Consider the following 19,855-nt stretch of genomic DNA (forward strand, 5'->3'; position numbering starts at 1 on the left):
TGAAATGTGTTGTGAACACTACTAAGTTCTTGCGGTAGCTTTAATCGATAAGCAACTGTTCCAATTCTTTCGGTGATTTCAAAGGGTCCTACGTACCTAGGACTTAGCTTTCCTCGTTTACCGAATCGTACAACGCCTTTCCAGGGTGACACTTTCAACATGACTTTGTCGCCCACTTGAAATTCTAGCGGTTTTCTTCTTACATCAGCATAACTCTTTTGGCGACTCATGGCCGTTTTCAATCACTGTTGTATTTGAATGATCTTTTCGGTGGTTTCATGAATAATTTCTGGTCCAGTAAGTTGTCTTTCTCCTACTTCACTCCAACATATAGGAGATCTGCACTTTCTACCGTAAAGTGCTTCAAATGGCGCTGCGTTGATGCTCGTATGATAGCTGTTATTGTATGAAAATTCTGCCAACGGTAAGTGTCGATCCCAACTGGTTCCAAAGTCAATCACGCATGCCCGTAACATGTCTTCCAATGTTTGTATTGTTCTTTCACTTTGACCATCTGTCTGTGGGTGATAAGCGGTGCTCATATCTAATCGAGTTCCCAATGCTTTTTGTAATGACTGCCAGAAACTTGATGTGAATCGGGTGTCGCGATCAGATATGATAGAGATGGGTACACCATGCCTGGAAACTACTTCCTTCAAATATAGGCGTGCTAATTTCTCCATACTGTCTGTCTCCTTTATTGGTAGAAAGTGAGCTGATTTAGTTAGACGATCAACTATCACCCAAATAGTATCATGACTACTTGCAGTCCTTGGCAATTTCGTAATGAAATCCATGGTTATTCTTTCCCATTTCCACTGCGGAATTTTTGGTTGTTGCAGTAATCCTGACGGCTTTTGGTGCTCAGCTTTGACCTTTGCACACGTTAAACATTTGCTTACATAAGTAGCAATTTCTGTTTTCATATTAGGCCACCAATAAAACTTCTTGAGATCGTGGTACATTTTTCCGTTTCCTGGGTGAATTGAGTACCTCGTTTTGTGTGCTTCATCCAGTACTAGTTGCCTTAGGTTACCATGTTTTGGTACCCATATCCTACCAGCAAAATACAGGGTTCCATCGGCTTTTTCTTCAAGTTGTTTTTCTAACCCTTTGCTTATTTCGCCTTTTCTGTTTTCTTCTTTTAAAGCCTCTAACTGTACTGCTTGAATTTGCTTTGTGAGATCAGTACGAATTGTAATATTCAAAGCTCGGACCCTAAGAGGTTTTACTCTTTCTTTTCGACTTAGGGCATCAGCTACAACATTAGCCTTTCCGGGGTGGTAACGGATTTCACAATCGTAATCGTTTAACAACTCTACCCAGCGACGTTGCCTCATATTGAGTTGTTTTTGATCAAAAATATGCTGAAGACTCTTATGGTCGGTGTACACTGTACACTTGGTGCCATATAGATAGTGTCTCCATATTTTGAGTGCAAAAACTACTGCTCCAAGTTCTAAATCGTGCGTCGTATAGTTCTTTTCATGAATTTTTAGTTGTCGTGAGGCATATGCGATGACTTTTGTGCGTTGCATTAATACACATCCTAAACCTTGGTGTGAAGCATCACAATAGATCACGAAATCATCATTTCCTTCCGGTAATGACAAAATGGGTGCAGACGTTAACTTCTTCTTTAATAACTGGAATGAGGATTCCTGTTCTGTGGACCAATCATACTTCTTTCCCTTTTGAGTCAATGCAGTTAAGGGTTTGGCGATTCTAGAGAAATCTTGAATGAATCTTCGGTAGTAACCAGCAAGACCTAAGAATTGGCGAATTTGTGTTGGAGTCTTCGGGGTTTCCCATTTACTAATGGCTTCGATCTTGGCGGGGTCAACTTTAATTCCATGTTTACTGACAACATGGCCCAAAAATTGTACTTCTTGTAACCAGAAATCACACTTCGAAAATTTTGCGTACAATTCTTCTTTCTTGAGTATCTCTAGTACCAGTCTTAAGTGTTGCTCATGTTCTTCCTTGTTCTTCGAGTAAATCAATATGTCGTCGATAAAAACAATGACAAATTTGTCTAAATACGGTCTACAGATGCGATTCATTAGATCCATGAATACTGCTGGAGCATTAGTTAATCCAAAAGGCATGACTAGAAACTCATAGTGACCGTAACGGGTTCTGAACGCGGTTTTAGGAACATCTTCTTCCTTCACTCTCAGTTGATGATATCCGGAGCGTAGATCAATCTTAGAATAAACACTTGATCCTTGCAATTGATCAAACAAATCATCAATCCTCGGTAATGGGTACCGATTCTTGATCGTTAATTTGTTTAATTCTCTGTAATCTATGCACATTCTCATAGATCCATCCTTCTTCTTGACGAACAGAATAGGAGCACCCCAAGGTGAAAAACTAGGACGAATAAATCCACGGTCCGATAATTCTTGCAACTGGTCTTGTAATTCTTGCATTTCTGAAGGTGCAAGTCTATATGGAGATCGGGCTACAGGTGCAGCTCCTGGTATGAGATCAATCTGGAATTCTACACATCTGAGTGGAGGTAGCCCCGGTAATTCTTTTGGAAATACTCCGGGATATTCTCTTACAACTGGCATGTCATCAATGCTTCTTTCTTCAGTATCGATCTTCTTTACGTGTGCCAGAATAGCATAACAACCTTTTCTTATAAGTTTCTGGGCCTTCATGCAGCTGATAAAGTTCAGTTTTGAGTTGTTCTTCTCCCCATAAATCATTAATGACGTTTCATCCTTACGAGGGATGCGGATTGCTTTCTCAGCGCAAACAACTTCCGCTCTTGTTTTGGACATCCAGTCCATGCCAACAATTACATCAAAACTTCCTAATTCTACGGGTATCAAATCAATTTTGAAGGTTTCACCAGCGAGATTCATTTCGCAACCATGGCAAATTTTATCGGCTTTTATCAGTTTACCATTAGCTAATTCAATAGTATATTTATCGTCTAGAGGTAATGATGCACATTTTAGTTTAAAACTAAAGTCTTTACACATATAACTTCTATCAGCACCCGTATCAAACATAATAGAAGCTAGTTGATTATTAACGGTAAACGTACCCGTGACAAGATTAGGATCCTCACGTGCTTTACTGGCACTAACATTAAATGCCCTCCCACGTGCGGGTTCTTTGTTCTTCTCCTTATCAGGGCATTGATTTATAAAGTGACCAGACTTCCCGCATCCATAACATTTCTTGACATCGGTCGATTTTGTCTTTACTTCAGAAACGGTGGCATAACAATCTTTCGCCACATGTCCTTTCTTGTTGCACTTATCACAGACCACTTGGCAATAGCCTGCATGATGTGTGTAACACCTTTTGCAGAACGGATGAGGTCCCTTATAGTTTGGACTTGCAGTTGCCCCATCTTGTTTACCTTTAAAAGTTTCTTGTTTCTTCAGGTGAGTACTTTTGCCCTTATAGTCTTCCCATTTCCTCTTTCCTTCAGTTGTCTTGACTTCGGTAATTGGTGCCTTAATCGAACTCTCTGTGATCTGGTCCATGAGTTGGTGTGCCATTGTCATGGCTTCCTGCATCGTATTTGGTTTGGACGATGTAACATTTCCTTTGATATTGATCGATAAACCGTCAATATACATTTCTATCTTTCGCTTCTCGTTTGGCACCAATTCGGGACACAACAAGGCTAGTTCCATGAAACGCTTTTCATAGTTATTGAGATTCGCGCCGATAACCTTCAGATTACGTAACTCAGATTCCATTTTTCTGATCTCGTTTCGAGGACAGTACTCCTCGATTAGCATCTTTTTCAGTTCTTCCCAAGAGATATCATATGCCGTATCTATTCCTTCTGCTTTAGCATAATTGTTCCACCAAGTAAGTGCACCATCTTGCAACGTGCACGAAGCATACTTTGACTTGTCTCCGTTCGCACAATTACTGATTTTGAAAACGGACTCCATCTTTTCAAACCATCGGGTTAGACCGACTGGTCCCTCGATTCCACTAAACGTCTGTGGTTTGCATCCTTGAAAAGTTTTGTATGAGCATCCGTTTCGTGAGTTTGTGTTTACGGCTGCTGCTTTGGCTGCTGCTTCGGCTGTTGCTTTTGCTGCCTCGGCTGCAGCAATTCTTTCATTCACACGTTTCTCGACTAGTTGCTCAAACTCAGCATCCGACATTTGAGACATGTTTCTTCAATAAACACAACAGATATAATTTAATCATATAGAATATTATAGGTAAAATGAGTTGTCAATAGTTAATCGTAGCATATTAATAATATGAACCGATTATTATAAAAGCTTTTTCTTCTTATTAGCATTTTATAATTATTTCTAGGGTATTACCTACCCGTTAAGTTTATACATAATAGCTAGTACAAGGAATTAACTACTAAAATCCTAATAATATTCCACTATGAAAAATTATAGCGAGTTACTACATTATTATGTAATAATAATAATAAGAAGTAGTAATAATACAAATAATCATTCCATGCATTTATTATTAATAAACCAAAATAATACAATATCATACAATACTGATATTTTACATATGCTTATTTTACATAACAAGATAGAGTAGCACACATAAGCAATAAAATAGCGCATGGAAGATTTATGGTTGCGAGGTCGTTCATTCAGAACTATCAGAAACTTCTTCCCATTTGGTTCTCTCTGCCAATTGTTTGTGTGCACATGGTCCGACAGACATTCTGGCAGTGTATTTTATTTTTAGTTGGGGTTTTGAGGTACCCGTTACCTCAGTGGGTTTTATACAATAAGGGTGGTTACGGATCGAATGGTCCTGTTCTTTTTTAATAACTAAGGACATTTTATTATTGTGGTTGTTTTTATTATCTATTGCAAGTTGGAATTTCTCCTTAGTGATCTCTTTTATTTCATTAGTGAAATCCTCCTCCTTACTGATCTCGTCTGATGACGAACTGTCTGAGTCATGTGTAGGAGAATATGACGACGAACTGCAAGAATATGTACCGGTGGTCATGAACCGAAATCTGCCAGGCGTAATCGGCACAACCCGCCCGTCGGCGGTATATCTGGACCAATGTCCATATTTGTTTAAAAATGGACGATCCTCTTTTACTCCAGGGATCATGGGTCCATGCCAACGATACTGTGGCTCCGGAAAACTAAAGCTGGGTGGAGCTGGAACCTCCTCTGGGTTTACCGGGAGTTGAGATTCCCCTGCTAACACAATTTCTTCTTTAATAGGTATTTGAACGCCCTTTTCAGTTGTGGATAGAATAGATTCAGTGTCCGATTCCGAGTCGTACAAAATGATAGGATTAGAAGAAGTCATCTATCACATAATTGAAACAACAATTACGTTAGCATATAAATATATTACATATAATGTTTTTGACCAAATGATAAGCAAAAATCAGTAAAAACAAATATGGTCATAGTCCAGACTCACTAATGCATCCTAACAATTACCAGTTAAACACACTAATGTAATTTCTGGTTCCCTATGACCTCAAGCTCGGATACCAACTGTAACGACCCGTCAAAATCGCTATTGACGCGGCACGTTAATCATTGATTCCACAGTGAGGTTTTGACCTCTATATGATACGTTTTGATAAAATATTGCATTCATTAAAATAAGTGACTTTCTAAACATAGAAAGTTATAAACATGTGGGCGAGTGCTTAGGTATAAGCAAAACCCCGAAATACATAAGTCTTTAATTTACAGGTTGACATCACAGTCCAATTATTTATTACACAACGCAGTTTTATTTTGAATGCAATAAACTTTGTACAAAGCATGAGAGACTCCATGCAGGCAACAAGCACATCACAGCGGAAGCATTCTAAGGACCTGAGAATAAAACATGCTAAAAAGTCAACACGAATGTTGGTGAGTTATAGGTTTAATTGCTCGAGTCATAAACATATATAAAGATAGACCACAAGGTTTCATCAAAAGTTTATCAATAGATTCTACGTAACAGAGCACCCTGGTAACTAAACTTAACGCTATAGTGATAATTACCCCATTCGTTTTAATACACGCAAACCAACGTGTCTTAAACTCAAATAACATACGTCCGTTAAAAGGCTAGCGCTCTAGCTCGGACGGGGATGTCAAGCCCTATGGATCCATATACAATTATTCGCGCCCATCAGTCCATATCCTATGTACTGGCAGCTACTAGTTACCAAAGCTAAGGGATTTTCGGTTTAACTCAGTGTAGAATTTTGTATGTACTTGTGTCTTATTGCGTTTAAAATAAATTGCATGTATTCTCAGCCCAAAAATATTTAAAGTATTTAAAAAGGGATCTATAACTCACAGTTCAATATTGCGATTCAATATTGTAGGCAAATTGCGTAGACGTAATGATGGTAGACGACTGTATGGTTGGTCTTGGATTCAAGAACAATACCCCGAACAATACCCAATATTTCCTTATTTTAAAACGGTTTGAAACCCGAATTAAAAATACCCTCGAATATACTTTATTATTATTAAACTTAAAATTATAATTATAATTATAATTATAATTATAAAATTTACGTACATAAATTTTTATGAAATATTTCGTCGAGCAAAACTGACCTTTTATAGTACTTTTCGATTTACTGTAGCTCATGCGATCGCATGAGTTTTCAGTGTTTTTGCCATGCGATCGCATGGCCGCCTTTTCTGTTTCTGTTTGCTAGTTCGTCGACATCAAATAGTGTTTACTGTAGCAAATAGTGGTACTGTAGCAAATAGTGTTTACTGTAGCAAATAGTGTTTACTGTAGCAAATAGTGTTTTACTGTAGCAAATCACTGTAGCAAACTCGTTTTCACTGTAGCACTGTAGCAAAATACGGTTCACTGTAGCAAATAGTGTTTTACTGTAGCAAATTGTGTTTTACTGTAGCAAAGTAATTTTTACTGTAGGAAAGTCGTTTTTACTTGTACATATATATATACATACATATAATTGTTCATGAATCGTCGAGAGTAGTCAAAGGTAATTGTATATATGTAACAGTTCTAAAATTTTGAGACTCAATCTAACAGACTTTGTTTAACGTGTTAAAATAATAAATCGTATAGAGAATTGGTTTAAATAAGTCAAAAATTTTCGGGTCATCACAAATTCAATTCACAAATCCGAATTAACAATATGTAGCAGTAGATTCCTGGTTTTATTTCAACGATTGTATTAAATCTAGGGTTTTTTCTCATACCGACACTTCAAATCTTCTTTTCAAAATTAGAGTAAACATATTTTTAATGATGACTGAACGAGGTGACAGAAAGCAGATAACATATGGAGATATATGTAAATGACCACCATCGTTGTTGTGAATAGGGGTGTTTATTGGTTTTAATTTGGAGGATTTAATATGTAATTTATTTTTTTGTTTTGATTTTGGGGAATTTAGTTTGATTATGGTTTCTTATTTGGAATGAAGATGGAGACGAGGTTGGAGATGGCGGTGGTTGCAGGTGCTCAATTTTGTTTTTCTGTGTTGAAGAAGACGGTTGCTTGGTGGTGGTGGTTGGACTACGACGACGGTGGTGTTGGTCAAGCAATTGTATCTCTGATATGAAAGAGATGAATAAATGAAAAGGAAAAAAGGTGGTGTTGGATAAATTAAGGGAAATGGAAATTAGGATAAATGGACTAAAATACCCTCACATGCTTGGCACATGGCAAGACTTAACGCAGCAATTTCACGTCCGTTCAGATACTGGACTATCTGCGAATGAAAATGGAAACTTCTGGACTAAAAAGTTGAAAAAATCAAGTTTGGACTATCCGTGTGTTTTTCTGCAAACCACAGGACTATCCGTGTAATTTTGTCTATACTAAAATATAAAATAAAATTAATATTAATTAAATATACTACAAAAATCATATTCACTGAAATAAACGAACAAGATTTCCTTTTCTATTATTTCTCTCGTATAATTTACCCGTGAAATCACGAGTTTGTTGAAAGAAATTATTGAATGATATGTTATAGACTTATAGTTGACAAATGTTATTTAGATCAATATGTGAATCTTATATAAATGTGTATCTATAATATAATGAGTTTTTAGATGCAAATTAAGTACTATTATAAAAAGACCCGTAAAATTACGAGTTTATTAAATAATCTAAGTTCCTAAAGTGTAGATTGACAGGGACACCTTAACCCTGTGTTGCCTTTGGCAACCTACCACCCCCACCCCACAAGGGAGTAATACCTGTAAAGCACCTCCCCCTGATACCCCATGTGTGGCAAGCATGAATCTACCCGCAAGCGAGATACTCCGACAGCCATGTAAGTATCGGGCGTACAATGAGGACGTACGTAAGAGGCCTAAACCCCACGAGTCAACCCAAAGAGTCAACGATAAATACATGTTGCCGCCGGGATTCGAACTTGCGCCATTGTTCCTAAAGCTTCCACAACATGGGGCTCATGGATCAAAGGTAGTGGGTACCGTTGAAGCACTGCTTCGTTGGTATAATCTAAGTTTTAACATACTATTATGGATAATACTTACCAAACCATTGAAAAAAATAACCAAATTATTGAAGTTTATAAAATAAATATAGCAAATGATTACAACGAAAGCGTACCACAAATAATTTCCCGGAACATATGATCCGAAATAATCATACATAAACTACAAACATATTGATATACTTAACTTGGTCAGAATAAATTTATTCTCCCACCACTTCTTTTCAAATTTTATCACAATTACTATTTTTCTTGTCATAAAAGCTTACATTACAACCTTTTATTATCTATAACGTAGTTAATCTCGTAAAAAAATTCATATTTGATTAATAATAATATAATATTACATTATATAATAATAATAATTGTAATAATAATAATAATAATAATAATAATAATAATAATAATAATAATAATAAAGTTTGCTTAAAATTGAATATCTATATTTTTTAATAATAATTATTAGTAATAACAAATGTCTCTTGAATTATTTTTAAAACTAAAATACAATTATTATATTATATGAAGATTTTACAATATGCTTTAATGTTTGTAAAATGTGTTCATCAGATGTTTTATAAAAGATTTTACAATTTGTTTTAAATAATGTACATATATGGTAATGAGGGTGTTTTATTTTAAGGTTGTACATAATGCTTCAAATATTTTCATATGATCATGAGAGTGCACATAATACTTCAAATATTGTACAAATGGTCTTATGTGTGTTTTATCATAACATTGTACATAATGTTTCATATACTATACAATTCACATGTTAATATTATTATTAAATATAATTAATTATTTTAATAACATCATTATAGAGACTTAGAATTATTCTCTTTACTTTTGTATTTTTTTTTTAACTTTATAAAATCTTTATTTATATTTATAACATAATCATTATAGAGATTTATTAAACGTATATGTCTATGTATATGTATAAAACTAATACTAATAGTATAATAATAATAATAATAATAATAATAATAATAATAATAATAATAATAATAATAATAATAATAATAATAATAATGTTATTCGTAAATATAAATACTCTGTTATAATTCAGTAGGCTTATAACTACCTTTAGTGATTTGATTCTTGATGTTATAATTCAGTAGGCTTATAACTACCTTTAGTGATTTGATTCTTGATTTAGAATACTAATAATGAAGTGTAAGAACAAAGATGATAATGGAGAGAAAGAAAGAAACACTTTGTAAGTGTGAGAAATGGTGCAAGTTTAATGCTTGCATTCATGAGTATTTATAGCCTAAAATCTCAATATAAAAATACATACTTTGTGTACTAAAATTGACTATATGTATACACCAAAATTGACTATCCATATCTATATTATTATTATTATTATAACACTCCCCCTTGGATAGCAATTTTATTTTGTTGAAGATCAACTATAAATTACTGCCTCGTTAAAAACCTTGCTAAAGAAAACCCAGTGGGAAAAAACTTTAGCTAAGGGAAAAAGAGTGCAGCATGGAGTTGACTCCCCCTCAAGTAGACATCGCTTCAGCTGTTACATCTTTTGAACATGTCTCATGCCAATGTTATGAACGTGTGTTCTGAAAATAGCAGTTGGAAGTGCTTTCGTGAAAAGATCAGCAGAGTTTTTGCTAGATTGCACATATCTCATTTCAATCTGGTTGTCCTTAATGAGATTTTGAGTGTATGAGAAGAATCTAGGTGGTATGTGTTTTGTTCGATCACTTTTGATATACCCTTCTTTCATCTGTGCTATGCAAGCTGCATTATCTTCAAAGATAGTTGTTGGACTTTTATCACGTTCTAGTCCACAAGAATCAGTAATGAGTTGTGTCATTGATCTCAACCAAAAACATTCTCGAGTAGCTTCATGTAATGCAATCACTTCGGCATGATTTGACGATGTAGCAACAAGTGTTTGTTTTTGAGAACGCCATGATATTGCAGTACCTCCATTTAGGAATACATATCCAGTTTGAGATTTAGCTTTATGTGGATCAGATAAATAACCTGCATCTGCATAACCAACCAAATCTTGTTTTGATTCGTTAGAATAAAATAATCCTAAATCAGTAGTTCCTCGAAGGTATCGAAATATGTGTTTGATCCCATTCCAGTGTCTTTTGGTAGGAGCAGAGCTGAACCTTGCCAACAAATTAACTGCAAAAGAAATGTCAGGTCTTGTACAATTTGTAAGATACATAAGAGCTCCAATTGCACTAAGATATGGTACTTCTGGTCCAAGAATGTCTTCTTGATCTTCACATGGACGAAATGGATCAGCTTCAACATTGAGTGATCTAACAACCATAGGAGTACTTAATGGTTTTGCCTTGTCCATATTGAAACGTTTCAAAATCTTTTCAGTATATGTTGTTTGATGTACAAGTAAACCATTAGGCATATGCTCAATTTGTAAACCAAGGCAATACTTGGTTTTTCCGAGATCTTTCATTTCAAATTCTTTCTTTAGAAGTTGAATGGCTTCATGGATCTCTTTATTTGTACCTATGATGTTAAGATCATCAACATAAACAGCTATGATCACATATCCGGATGTTGTTTTCTTAATGAAAACACAAGGGCAAGTAAGATTATTTGTATACCCTTTGCTTATCAAGTAATCACTTAATCGGTTATACCACATACGTCCCGATTGTTTTAACCCATATAAAGATCTTTGTAATTTAATCGAATACATTTCTTTGGGTTTTGCATTTGATGCTTCTGGTACCTTAAATCCTTCAGGTATCTTCATATATATATCACTATCAAGTGATCCATATAGATAAGCAGTCACAACATCCATGAGATGCATTTCTAAATTTTTAGAAACTGCCAGGCTGATTAAGTATCTAAAAGTAATTGCATCCATAACAGGGGAATAAGTTTCTTCATAATCAATTCCTGGTCTTTGAGAAAAACCTTGAGCTACAAGTCTAGCTTTATACCTTGTAACTTCATTTTTCTCATTTCTTTTTCGGACAAAAATCCATCTGTATCCTACAGGTTTCACATCTTTAGGAGTGAGAATGATGGATCCGAAAACCTTTCTTTTATTGAGTGATTCTAATTCAGCTCGTATTGCTTCTTTCCATTGAGCCCAATCATGTCTATTTTGACATTCAACCATAGATGTTGGTTCTGGATCATCATCATTATTCATGATGTCATACGCAACATTAAATGAAAATTTCTCATCAAGATTTTTCATTTCATTTCGGTTCCATAATATTTTTGAATATGCATAATTGATTGCAATTTCTGTATTGACATCATCAATCTCCTCTGCAGTAGGAGTACTGATTTGTGGTTCTTCTTGAACACTTTCTTTTACTTCATTATCAGCTGATTTTCTTTTTCGAGGATTTTTATCCTTTGAACCAATTGGTCTTCCACGTTTCTGACGTGGCAAAGATTCATGAGTGACGTTATTGCCAGCTTTTGGAATTTCAATTCGAGCTGGAGTATTTACTGCTGGTATATATGATTTTGTCACCGTTTTTGTATCTGTAAATGCATCAGGCAATTGATTTGCAAGTTCTTGTATATGCATTATCTTTTGAACTTCTGTCTCGCATTCTTTTGTGCGAGGATCAAGATACTTTAATTGAGGTTCACACCATGAAACATCATTTTCTTTATTTTTCATTTCTCCCCCTAATCTAGGGAACAATGTTTCATTAAAATGACAATCAGCAAAACGTGCTGTAAAAACGTCACCTGTCATAGGTTCAATATACCTTAATATTGAAGATGTTTCATATCCAACATATATTCCCAACCTCCTTTGAGGACCCATTTTTGTACGTTGTGGTGTCGCAATTGGAACATACACTGCACAACCAAATGTTCTAAGATGGGAAATATTTGGCTCTTGACCAAAAGCAAGTTGTAGGGGGGAATATTTATGACTTGCACTTGGTCTGATGCGAATCAATGCAGCAGCATGTAAAATTGCATGACCCCATATAGATACAGGGAGTTTTGTTCTCATTATCAATGGTCTAGCGATTAACTGTAAACGTTTAATCAATGACTCGGCTAAACCATTTTGTGTATGCACATGAGCAACAGAATGTTCAACAACAATTCCTATAGACATGCAATAGTCATTAAATGCTTGAGATGTAAATTCACCAGCATTATCAAGTCTCACCCTTTTAATGGTGTAATCAGGAAAATGAGCTCTCAATTTAATAATTTGGGCAAGAAATTTTGCAAATGCCACATTACGGCTTGATAACAGACAAACATGAGACCATCTGCTAGATGCGTCTATTAGAACCATGAAATATCTAAATGGTCCACATGGTGGATGAATTGGTCCACATATATCACCTTGAATTCTTTCAAGAAACATTGGTGATTCTTTCTCAACCTTAAGTGGTGAGGGTCTAGTTATCAATTTTCCAAGAGAGCAAGATGTACATGGAACCATTGTATCATGATGGATTTTTCTATCCTTTAGTGGATGTCCATGAGTACATTCAATAATCCTTTTCATCATTGTTGATCCTGGATGGCCTAATCTGTTATGCCATAAACTGAATACACCAGGATCAATATATTTTTCGTTAACTACCATATGTATTTCTGGTACATTTATATGTGTATAATGTAATCCAGAACTAAGTCTTGGCAGTTTTTCAACCACATGACTCTTGTCAGTGATACTTAAATATTTCTCATTTTCTGTTGTCACTGACTGATAATCATACCCGTTAAGGTATATGTCGGAGAAACTCAATAAATTTCTGCTTGACTTGGGAGAAAATAAGGCATCATTTATTAAAAATTTTGTACCATTTGGTAGTATGAAATTTGCCTTTCCTATCCCTTTTATCAAGTTAGCAGGTCCTGATATTGTATGTATAGTTCCTTCCGTTGGTTTTAGATCAATAAAATATTTCTCGGATTTAAGTATAGTGTGTGTAGTTCCACTGTCTGCTATACAGAGATCTCCACCACTTGATTGATGTTGTATTCCAGCAAAATTCATATTGAACTTCATATATAAGAAATAAATAGTGAGTACATTAATATTACACAATATTTTAAACGCAAATAGATAGTACTGAAACATTTAGCAAACATAATAACAAAGACAGACGATATTAAATCGTTTATTTTTCGAAAGACACACAACTTAAACATTCAAGAAATCTTCATATAAATCAGATGGTTTCTCAGTGACTGTTGGATCGACGTTATCCACAAAGTTTACTTCCTTTTCTTTATCTTTCAGCGAATCCTGATACATCTTAACAAGATGTTTAGATGTTCGGCAAGTATTAGCCCAGTGGCCCATTCTACCACATCTGTAGCAAGATTCTTCAGAATTTTTAGAAGAATTTTCTTCAACATCTTGTTTAATGGGCTTGTTTTGTGGTTGATATTTATATTTTCGTGGATTACTATTTCTTTGACCACCACGGCCACGACCACGACCACGTCCACGCCCATTACCATTACCATAAGGATGGTTTCTACCATAGTTATGGCTTTTGGCATGATGATGGTGATGGTTATTATAACCACGACCTTGCCCGCGTCCTTGTCCCTGTTTATAATTATTTGCAGTATTTGCTTCAGGGATTGCAAGTGTACCAGTAGGACGGGATTGCTGATTTTTCATTAATAGCTCATCATTTTGCTCTGCAACTAAGAGATATGAATTAAGTTCAGGATATGTTTTGAACTTTAGCATTCTCAAATTTCTTTGCACTGTGATGTTTGCAGCATTCATTGTGGAGAAAGTTTTCTCCATCATGTCTGCATCACTAATTTCATGTCCACAAAATTTAAGTTGTGAACATGTATTATACAGAGCTGAGCTGTATTCATTTACTTTCTTAAAGTCTTGGAACCTTAATGTTCTCCATTGTTCCATTGCAGCTGGAAGTAAAATTTCTCTTTGATTATTGAATCTGCTTTTGAGACCTTCCCATAAAACATGGGGATCTTCTACAGTCACATAATTATTTTGTAAGCATTCATCAATATGTTGATGAATAAAGCAACATGCCGTAGCTTGTTCTTTTTCAGAACAAGTGTTGTTTTCATTTATGGTTTCAAGAATGCCCATTGATTTAAGATGCATTTTTACTTTTATAACCCATGGCATGTAGTTGTTTCCAGTTGATTCTAAAGGAGTAAATTTAAGCTTTTCCAGATTCGACATTTTCTATTATCAAAAATTAAAACAAACATCATGATAAATTAGAGTCAATTTATATTCATAAGTATATAAACATTAAACATAAATTTAATATAACATAAATGATAAGTAGGTGACAGTGTCGACCATGTGTAAGCAATCATAAATAAATGTTATATAACAAAAATATAAATATTAGTAAACATAAATGATAATTTGGCGACAGTGTCGACCATATATTTTTTCAGGTGGTATAACCGACCTATATCATTCTGGTGGTATAACCGACCATATATCATTTTGGTGGTATAACCGACCATATATCATTTTGGTGGCAGAGCCAACCATATTTAGTATTAAGATTATCGTGCTGATAACGTGTTATAATTCAGTAGGCTTATAACTACCTTTAGTGATTTGATTCTTGATGTTATAATTCAGTAGGCTTATAACTACCTTTAGTGATTTGATTCTTGATTTAGAATACTAATAATGAAGTGTAAGAACAAAGATGATAATGGAGAGAAAGAAAGAAACACTTTGTAAGTGTGAGAAATGGTGCAAGTTTAATGCTTGCATTCATGAGTATTTATAGCCTAAAATCTCAATATAAAAATACATACTTTGTGTACTAAAATTGACTATATGTATACACCAAAATTGACTATCCATATCTATATTATTATTATTATTATAACATACTCGTAATATTTTACGGAGTATAAATTTATTTTAGTTAGTTTTCCATTGTAATCTTGTTATTGTCACTTGCCCATTTGTCACCTTTTATCAATTCCCCAGTCATCATAGTTTATCATCTTCTTCTTCCTCATAGAATCACAACCAGAATCTTTTCTCATTGGTAATTTTTCATTATTCTTTAATCATTTTTTTTGTCGTTTTCTCTTTGTCATTTAAATCTAAAATGATGTCAGATGTCCTCAAATTCTTCGTCTATGTCAACTCTTAATTACAGTTAATTACCTGCCTAATCATTCACTATAAATCCCTTCACAACTACTTCAGATTCTCATACATTCTATCTTTCTAGTTTCAAATCAAATCCTTTTTGATTGATCAAACAGTTCTTATTATTCTTTATAAAAATGGGTGACAAAGGAGATCAAGAAACCGGGTCACCCGTTTCAAATAAACCCATTACCTCCAATTTTCGATACAATTCACCTCTCGTCCAAATCGGGCTAATCGGGCTCGTTTGTTTCTGCTGCCCGGGCATGTTCAATGCCTTATCGGGCATGGGCGGTGGTGGTCAAGTAGACCACACCGCCGCAAACAACGCTAACACCGCCCTGTACACCACTTTCGCCATTTTTGGCGTTTTGGGCGGTGGTATCTACAACATCATGGGCCCACGTCTCACGCTTTTCACGGGCTGCACAACTTACATTCTTTACGCCGGCTCGTTTCTTTATTATAACCATTACAAACATCAAGCGTTTGCTATTGTTGCAGGCGCTTTGTTAGGTGTTGGTGCAGGGCTACTTTGGGCGGGTCAGGGTGCGATCATGACGTCATACCCGCCCGCTCAACGTAAAGGAACATACATTTCTATGTTTTGGAGTATCTTCAATATGGGTGGTGTTATTGGTGGTTTGATTCCTTTTATCATGAATTATAAGCGTACTACCGCGGTTTCAGTTAACGATGGAACGTATATCGGGTTCATGGTGTTTATGACAATTGGGACTTTACTTACCTTAGCGATTTTACACCCGAGTAAAGTGGTTCGACCCGACGGGTCAAGATGTACTAATATCAAGTACTCGAATGTAATGACTGAACTGGTTGCAATCGCGAAACTTTTTACGAATTGGAAGATGTTGTTGATCGTACCGGCTGCGTGGGCCAGTAACTTTTTCTACAGTTATCAGTTTAATAATGTGAATGGGGCTTTGTTTACATTAAGAACAAAAGGGTTGAATAATGTGTTTTATTGGGGAGCTCAGATGATTGGGTCAGTAATGATTGGTCATATAATGGATTTTAGTTCTAAAAGTCGAAAGACGAGGGGTTTGGCGGGAATTTCAGTTGTGGCGGTTCTTGGAACCGGGATTTGGATCGGTGGGTTTTTTAATCAGAGGGGTTATAACTATGATGATGTGCAAAACAAGACAGTTAGAATACTAGATTTCAAGCATGATGGTAGTGCTTTTGCAGGACCATTTGTTCTTTATTTTAGTTATGGTTTGTTGGATGCAATGTTTCAGAGTATGGTTTATTGGATTATCGGCGGTTTGGCTGATGATTCCATCGTTCTTAGCAGGTATATACTTGCTACTTTTAAAACAGTTAATTTCTTGCAGCTTGTATTTATAAACGAGTAAACAGATAAATAAGTTTTTTCTGTTCAGGCTATCTGGGAAATAGGGTAGTATTTAAATTACCCAATTTGACACCTACTTATTTTTTATCTTTTAGATATGTTGGATTCTACAAGGGGGTACAAAGTGCGGGAGGAGCGGTGGCATGGCAGCTTGATGCGCGAAAAGTGCCGTTCATGACACAATTGATAGTGAATTGGGTACTAACAACTATAAGTTATCCGTTGTTGGCACTATTGGTTATAAAAGCAGTAAAAGATGAAGATAAAGTGGAAGAGTTTCCTTCTGGTTCTGCAAAGGCAATAGAGTCTAATGGTGAATTTGCAAAGCCAACATAAATGAACCAGAAAAGGATGGTAAAAATTACAGTTTTTGTTTTTAAAGGTGAATGATTTGGTATATGTTTTTAAAGAAGATTTCTGTACCTTTTGTGTGTGTGTGTGTGCGCGCGCAATATATACAAGCGGAATTAGTTTTTTCTTGTTTAGCAACACCAATGTCTGCAAGTTAATATATTAAATGTAATTGATATATCATTTTCTTAAAAACTAAATGTAATTTGGTCATTTAGTATTGTTGCCTCATGGTATATGGTATACTGTGAATAATAATGGTTAGTTATCTTCTCTTTATTTGTGTATCAGTTCTTGTCCTCATAGTATTGATTTTCATTTTTATTATTTTTTGCAGAATGATATTTGTATCACTGTGATTTGGGATCGTTATTTAATTTTTTTTTTTTTTTTACAGGAAAAAATGTTTTTTTTTTTTTTAAATAAATCAATAGCTGCACCTTTAGTAGATAAGGATCTCAGCTTTAGATACAGCGTTTGAATTTTGTTTATCAAAAGATACTACTCATGTAAATAAGGACATGAGGTTTAAATACAACGCTTGCACCTTTCGCGTTTCAGGCTTATAATTTAACAATCCTGAGCAGCTGATTTATGGTTGTAAATTTTGTACAAGTTTATTACTGTTGTTCACATTGAATGAGATGAAATATGATTTATACATCAATACAAGTCCTTAAATGGGTTAGTGTCAAAACGGGTCAGTTTACTTTCCAAAACTCGGATGAATCATTAAATGGGTTGACTCATTGGGTGAACACTTTCTTCTTATGAGGTACACATTCTTGTTCCTAAGAATAGCATGGATAATTGTTGAACTGTGAGAAACTCAGCCTCGCAACATCTGCCAAACCCATATATTGCCTTTGATCAGATTATCTTGCCACTTAGCGTACCAATACATTATACCACTGTTGCATAATATTCCAACCCAATTTGGTTGTGTTTCGTGAACAGTAAATGAACGCAGATGGAGAACATATGGAAACAATAGGATTGATGCTTGATTTTATCTTTAGAGAGAGGGATGACTTTCTCTACTTTTGAGAGTGTTTTGGGTGGAGAAATGACTTGTTTTTATTCTCGGATAGAGGAAGGATTGTCTACATCTCACCTCCCCATACACCACTCATTGTGGTATTGGGTTTTGTTGTTGTTGTTGTTGTTGTTGTTGTTGTTGTTGTTGCTTGATTTTATCTTACCAAGTAATGAAAAAAACCTTCATGGTATCCAAGAAGCCAACTGTAACTCAGAAAATTGTGATTCAGCTTCTAGTAGTCTTCTACATTTCAGTTGTTATTACGCTTCGTGATAATATTCCATCTCTGAAAAAGCTGTTCTATCACCCTTAAAATCGCCTTTTAATATGTTAGCCCAATTCCCTTCACCACATTTCGGAATAACGGAAAACAATTCCGTGAGCAGACCATATCTTTCTCTCCCTTCACCACATTTCGGAATAACGGAAAACAATTCCCTGAGTAGACTATATCTTTCTCTCCCTCTGAGGTGACAAGTTACCATTGCCAGCACCATTTTTATTTACTTGTTACGTAGATGTTGCGACTATTAGGTGTGACTTGTCTTTGAACAAAATTTTTGCCAAAATTTGAAAAGAATTAATATGAGCATGGGGAACATATATGAGCATCATATGTCACTTTGTGTAATTTATGCCAAAATTTTTGTTAACTGGTCATTTTTCTTTAGGAACATATCTCATTTCCATTGTGTTATGTGATGTTGGTTATGAATTGAGGCAACAACAAGCTTCGATTTAGTGGCAACTTAACTGTCGTTTAGAGCTTAAATTGAATTTTCAAGCTGACTTTAAAACTCATGGAAATTTGATTCTACCATTTTGATGGCGTTTTTTTTTGTTTTTTTTGTTTTTTTTGCTGGGAGTCCTCAAGCAATCTCTCTACCCTAGAGTAGAGAGTCGGATGACTCTCTTTTTGTGGGCAGAGAATCTTTTTTTCGACTCGTAGTTAGAGAAACGACTTCTCTTCTATTCTAGGGTAGAGGAATGATTGTCTACATCTCACCTCCCTAATACCTCGCATGTACGAGATTGAGTATTGTTGTTGTTGTCTGTTGGTTATGAATCGCATTATTACAGTCAAATAATATTTGGTTAAGTAGGTGTTCTATTTTCGATTGTGAAGGAGATTTGATTAATAGAATTCATGCTCTTCAAAGGAAAGAACAGAGCGGAACAGGGAACTCCACGAGGTTCGTGAATACCAAAACAACTGTTTCTGCACGAGGATTAACCAGGAGGAAGTTAGATCAGCCCTACGAAAGATGGGGAGAAACAAAACAGTAGGACCAGACTGTGACGACTCCGTCAAAACACTTAACGGCTCCGTCACTTGGTCCCACAGCTTGATCGAAACTCTATATGAATTTTATAAAACAACCTTGCATTCTTTATTTAAAAATGATTTCCTATAAAGAAAATCTACTAAATTGTATAAGTTTAGAAAAACTATACATAAATACTTTAACCAAATGTTGACCAAACAAAGTCAACAACAT

At 35.2% G+C, this 19,855-nt stretch overlaps 1 protein-coding gene across 1 annotated transcript; it reads left to right on the top strand.

The window, feature by feature from the left end:
* The first annotated feature begins 15,660 nt into the window (after positions 1–15,660).
* On the top strand, positions 15,661–17,491 carry LOC139893307 (UNC93-like protein 1). Its single transcript, XM_071876466.1, has 2 exons — positions 15,661–16,906; positions 17,062–17,491. The coding sequence occupies exons 1-2, from the start codon at positions 15,729–15,731 to the stop codon at positions 17,300–17,302; spliced, it is 1,419 nt and encodes a 472-aa protein (XP_071732567.1). The 5' UTR covers positions 15,661–15,728; the 3' UTR covers positions 17,303–17,491.
* Positions 17,492–19,855: the final 2,364 nt, after the last annotated feature.

Source organism: Rutidosis leptorrhynchoides, chromosome 2 (assembly GCF_046630445.1).
Source record: "Rutidosis leptorrhynchoides isolate AG116_Rl617_1_P2 chromosome 2, CSIRO_AGI_Rlap_v1, whole genome shotgun sequence".
NCBI classification, from domain to species: Eukaryota; Viridiplantae; Streptophyta; class Magnoliopsida; order Asterales; family Asteraceae; genus Rutidosis; species Rutidosis leptorrhynchoides.